This window comes from Electrophorus electricus, chromosome 8 (assembly GCF_041902795.1).
Source record: "Electrophorus electricus isolate QZ-2024a chromosome 8, ASM4190279v1, whole genome shotgun sequence".
In the NCBI taxonomy this organism is placed as follows: domain Eukaryota; kingdom Metazoa; phylum Chordata; class Actinopteri; order Gymnotiformes; family Gymnotidae; genus Electrophorus; species Electrophorus electricus.
The window spans coordinates 33,277,501-33,282,500 of NC_137504.1; the positions used below are offsets into that span (position 1 = coordinate 33,277,501).

Genomic DNA, 5,000 nt, shown 5'->3' on the forward strand with positions numbered 1-5,000 from the left:
TTTATCTTTTTCTCTCTAAGGCTTCTCCATCCTGCAGGCGATTATGGAGGCTGCTGTAGTGAATTCCTGGCATGTGACAGCACGCTCCGTCGGGAACATCGCTGATTCGCTGGAATTCCGCCGTATCATTGAGGAAATGGACCGCCGACAGGAGAAACGCTTCCTAATTGACTGTGAGGTGGAACGCACTAATGCTATACTGGAACAGGTGTGGAGACGCGCGCGTGCGCGCACACACACACACAGACAGACAGATGGCATAGATGGCTTGGTTGGTTCCTGACACTGAAACTGTTGGTGCTTTTCCTGTGTTGAACGGGAGTTGAGACAAACGATTTAGTCACTCTTCTGAAACAGACCAGCCGAGAACAAACGATTCAGTACCCTCTCTAAACCAGACCAGCCAAGAACAAATGATTCAGTCCCCTCTCTAAACCAGCCCAGCCGAGAACAAATGATTCAGTCCCCTCTCTAAACCAGACCAGCCAAGAACAAACGATTCAGTGCCCTCTCTGAACCAGACCAGCTGATAACAAACGATTCAGTACCCTCTCTAAACCAGACCAGCCGAGAACAAATTATTCAGTCCCCTCTCTAAACCAGACCAGCTGATAACAAACGATTCAGTACCCTCTCTAAACCAGACCAGCCGAGAACAAAGGATTCAGTACCCTCTCTAAACCAGACCAGCCGAGAACAAACGATTCAGTACCCTCTCTAAACCAGACCAGCCAAGAACAAACGATTCAGTGCCCTCTCTGAACCAGACCAGCTGATAACAAACGATTCAGTACCCTCTCTAAACCAGACCAGCCGAGAACAAATGATTCAGTCCCCTCTCTAAACCAGACCAGCCAAGAACAAACGATTCAGTGCCCTCTCTGAACCAGACCAGCTGATAACAAACGATTCAGTACCCTCTCTAAACCAGACCAGCCGAGAACAAATTATTCAGTCCCCTCTCTAAACCAGACCAGCTGATAACAAACGATTCAGTACCCTCTCTAAACCAGACCAGCCGAGAACAAATGATTCAGTACCCTCTCTAAACCAGACCAGCCGAGAACAAACGATTCAGTACCCTCTCTAAACCAGACCAGCCAAGATCAAACGATTCAGTGCCCTCTCTGAACCAGACCAGCTGATAACAAACGATTCAGTACCCTCTCTAAACCAGACCAGCCAAGAACAAATGATTCAGTCCCCTCTCTAAACCAGACCAGCCGAGAACAAATGATTCAGTCCCCTCTCTAAACCAGACCAGCCAAGAACAAACGATTCAGTGCCCTCTCTGAACCAGACCAGCTGATAACAAACGATTCAGTACCCTCTCTAAACCAGACCAGCCGAGAACAAATGATTCAGTCCCCTCTCTAAACCAGACCAGCTGATAACAAACGATTCAGTACCCTCTCTAAACCAGACCAGCCGAGAACAAATGATTCAGTACCCTCTCTAAACCAGACCAGCCGAGAACAAACGATTCAGTACCCTCTCTAAACCAGACCAGCCAAGATCAAACGATTCAGTGCCCTCTCTGAACCAGACCAGCTGATAACAAACGATTCAGTACCCTCTCTAAACCAGACCAGCCAAGAACAAATGATTCAGTCCCCTCTCTAAACCAGACCAGCCGAGAACAAATGATTCAGTCCCCTCTCTAAACCAGACCAGCCAAGAACAAATGATTCAGTGCCCTCTCTGAACCAGACCAGCTGATAACAAACGATTCAGTACCCTCTCTAAACCAGACCAACCGAGAACAAATGATTCAGTCCCCTCTCTAAACCAGACCAGCTGATAACAAACGATTCAGTACCCTCTCTAAACCAGACCAGCCGAGAACAAATGATTCAGTGCCCTCTCTGAACCAGACCAGCTAATAACAAACGATTCAGTACCCTCTCTAAACCAGACCAGCCGAGAACAAATTATTCAGTCCCCTCTCTAAACCAGACCAGCCAAGAACAAATGATTCAGTCCCCTCTCTGAACCAGACCAGCCGAGAACAAACGATTCAGTCCCCTCTCTAAACCAGACCAGCTGAGAACAAACGATTCAGTCCCCTCTCTGAACCAGACCAGCCGAGAACAAATGATTCAGTCCCTTTTCTGAACCCGACAAGCTGAGAACATTCAGCCCTTCCACAAATCCCAGCAACAGCTGGAGCTGAATTAGAGCTGATCTCAGGACCCCGTGCTGTATGTCCAACCCCTACACCAGGGACGGTGATTGGTTAACTAGTGGGAGTGGCTTTTTTTTTAGCTGATCTGGGCCTCTGGAGTCTCAGGGCCCTCTAATGCTGCGCTACTCCTGCTGTGAGTTTTAAATTGAATATATTCATTTATTTATCATTCATTTATTATTTAGTATGTCTGCCACTGAATTTGTATGTTGGAGGAACCAGAGACGCAGAGAGATGGTGCTGTGTGATCATGTGGATAAATTCTCAAACACCATCATGTGCATGCACACGCGTACACACACATGTACACACACACGTGTACACACACACGTACACACACAGATACACACTAATACACAGATTTTCTATTTTTCTTGCAACAGAGGCACAGAAATCTAAAAATACTCCTTCTGCTCCTCTCACAGCCTGCTCTAGCAACACACACACACACACACTTTTTTCTGTGTGTGTTATTCTGTTATGGGGGTGTGTGTGTTGGAGGGGGACTCTTTTAACCATAATAGGTATTGTGACATTAGTGAAAGCAGTGTGTGTGTGTGTGTGTGTGTGTGAGTGTGTGTGTGTGTGTGAGTGTGTGTGTGTAAGTGTGTGTGTGTGTATTTGTGTGAGTGTGTATTTGTGTGAGTGTGTGTGTGCGTGTGTGTGTGTGCGTGTGTGTGAGTGTGTGTATTTGTGTGTGTGTGCATGAGTGTGTGTGTGCGTGAGTGTGTGTGTGTGTGTGTGTGTGTGTGTGAGTGTGTGTGTGCGTGAGTGTGTGTGTGTATTTGTGTGCGCGAGTGTGTGTGTGTGTGTGTGTGTGTGTGTGCATGAGTGTGTGCGTGAATGTGTGTGTATTTGTGTGTGTGCGTGTGTGTGTGTGTGTGAGTGTGTGTATTTGTGTGTGTGAGTGTGCGTGTGTGTGTGTGTGTGTGTGTGTGTGTGTGTGTGTATTTGTGTGTGAGTGTGTGAGTGAGTGTGTGCGTGTGTGTGTGTAAAAGCATGTTTTCTCTCCACAGGTTGTGACCTCAGGGAAGAACAGTCGTGGGTATCACTATATGCTGGCTAATCTGGTGAGATTACCACACACACACACACACACACACACATATTCGTAAAACTCTGCCATGTGTGTAAGCGTGACCTTTGCCCTGTAGGGATTCTCTAATATAAGTGTGGATAAGGTCTTCTTGGGTGGAGCCAACGTAACAGGCTTTCACATCATCAGCCCAGACAACCCTGTCGTCCAGAACTTTCTCCAGCGCTGGGAGCGTCTGGACGAGAGAGAGTTCCCAGAGGCCAAGAGCATCCCCCTGAAGGTTTCTCTCTCTCTCTCTCTCTCTCTGTCTTTTCTCTCTCTTTGTCTCTCTCTCTGTTTTTTTACAACTATTGTGTGTGTGTGTGTGGTGTCAGTACACCTCGGCTCTGACCTACGACGGCATCCTGGTGATGGCGGAGGCGTTCCGTTACCTCCGGCGCCACCGGGTGGACATTTCGCGGCGCGGTAGTGCAGGCGACTGCCTGGCGAACCCAGCCGTGCCCTGGAGTCAGGGCCTCGACATCGAGAGGGCTCTCAAAATGGTAGGGAAGGGTCCTCAGCGCGGCTTAGGGCAGCTATGTGCCTGTCTGGAAATGGCACTTGCTGCATATTCCTTGTGTTTGTCATTGTAGAAAGTGTTTCTTTCTCTTTTTTGATCTGTTTTTGAGGTCTGGGTGATATTCAGTCATATTCATCACGTTCAAGTTTTATTGTAACTAAGAGCATTATGTATTTATTCAGAGAAATGTCATATCGAGTGAGTGTTATATTAATTGAGGGAGTTAATTGATTATTAATTGAGTATGTGTGTTATGGTATATGGGTGTGAAAGTGAGTGAGTATGGTTATGGTGTGATATACTGAACAAGTGAGTCAGTGAGCTGCTGTTACAGTGAGTGTGTGTTACAGTGATGGAGTATTGATGCTATGCTGAGTGATTGAGTGTTACAGTAAGTGTTACAGTGATTGAGTATTGATGCTATGCTGAGTGATTGAGTGTTACAGTAAGTGTTACAGTGATTGAGTATTGCAGTGAGTGATTCTGAGCATTGTTGGGTGTTTTTTGTTGGTGCGGGGGCATTATAGTTAGGGTCATTGTCCTGTGGGTGGTAGCGTTGTGCCAACATGCTGCCACAGCTGTGGTCATCGTGGTTGTGGTTTTGTAGGTGCAGGTGCAGGGCATGACTGGAAATATCCAGTTTGACTCGTATGGGCGGCGTTCCAACTACACCGTCGACATTTACGAGATGAGATCTGCAGGTGCAAGAAAGGTTAGTGGGAAAAATACAGAACCAGCTGAAGCTGAAATACAGAACCAGCTGAAGCTGAAATACAGAACCAGCTGAAGCTGATGCATTTCAAGCAAAATGTAATGTATTGTCATTACATTTTAATGTAATTCCCTTTTATGAATTTAAAGTTCTTATTTTCTTATTTGACATGTACTTATCATGAATATAATAAACTATTTCTTTTATTTTCTTTAGTAACGTATGTATATAATGTATGTAACGTTCAATTCTTTCATAAACTACATTACCCATACTCCTTCACTCTGCTGCCCTGCTCAGCAGCATGTAATACTAATGTATTCTTTATTCATTCTTAGCACACTTGTTTTTTGTGTGTGTCTGTGTGTGTTGCAGATTGGATACTGGAATGAATTTGAGAAATTTGTTTATGTACTGGACCTTCAGGTTTCCAACAAATCATCTTCAGCGGAGAACCAAACAATTGTGGTCACCACTATCATGGTACACTTACCCAAGCTTTACAAGT

At 45.8% G+C, this 5,000-nt stretch overlaps 1 protein-coding gene across 5 annotated transcripts in view; it reads left to right on the forward strand.

The window, feature by feature from the left end:
- Positions 1 to 5,000, forward strand: part of gria3a (glutamate receptor, ionotropic, AMPA 3a) — a 56,597-nt gene that overhangs the window by 29,301 nt on the left and 22,296 nt on the right. For all 5 annotated transcript variants that reach the window (XR_014125171.1, XM_035527661.2, XM_035527659.2 and 2 more), the window contains exons 4-9: positions 21 to 208; positions 3,202 to 3,255; positions 3,340 to 3,501; positions 3,596 to 3,763; positions 4,388 to 4,492; positions 4,868 to 4,975. Coding sequence is in view for 4 of the 5 variants with exons in the window: in XM_035527661.2 (XP_035383554.1) it covers positions 21 to 208; positions 3,202 to 3,255; positions 3,340 to 3,501; positions 3,596 to 3,763; positions 4,388 to 4,492; positions 4,868 to 4,975 (785 nt within the window). In the remaining variant the exon portion in view is untranslated. The remainder of the gene's footprint in view (positions 1 to 20; positions 209 to 3,201; positions 3,256 to 3,339; positions 3,502 to 3,595; positions 3,764 to 4,387; positions 4,493 to 4,867; positions 4,976 to 5,000) is intronic.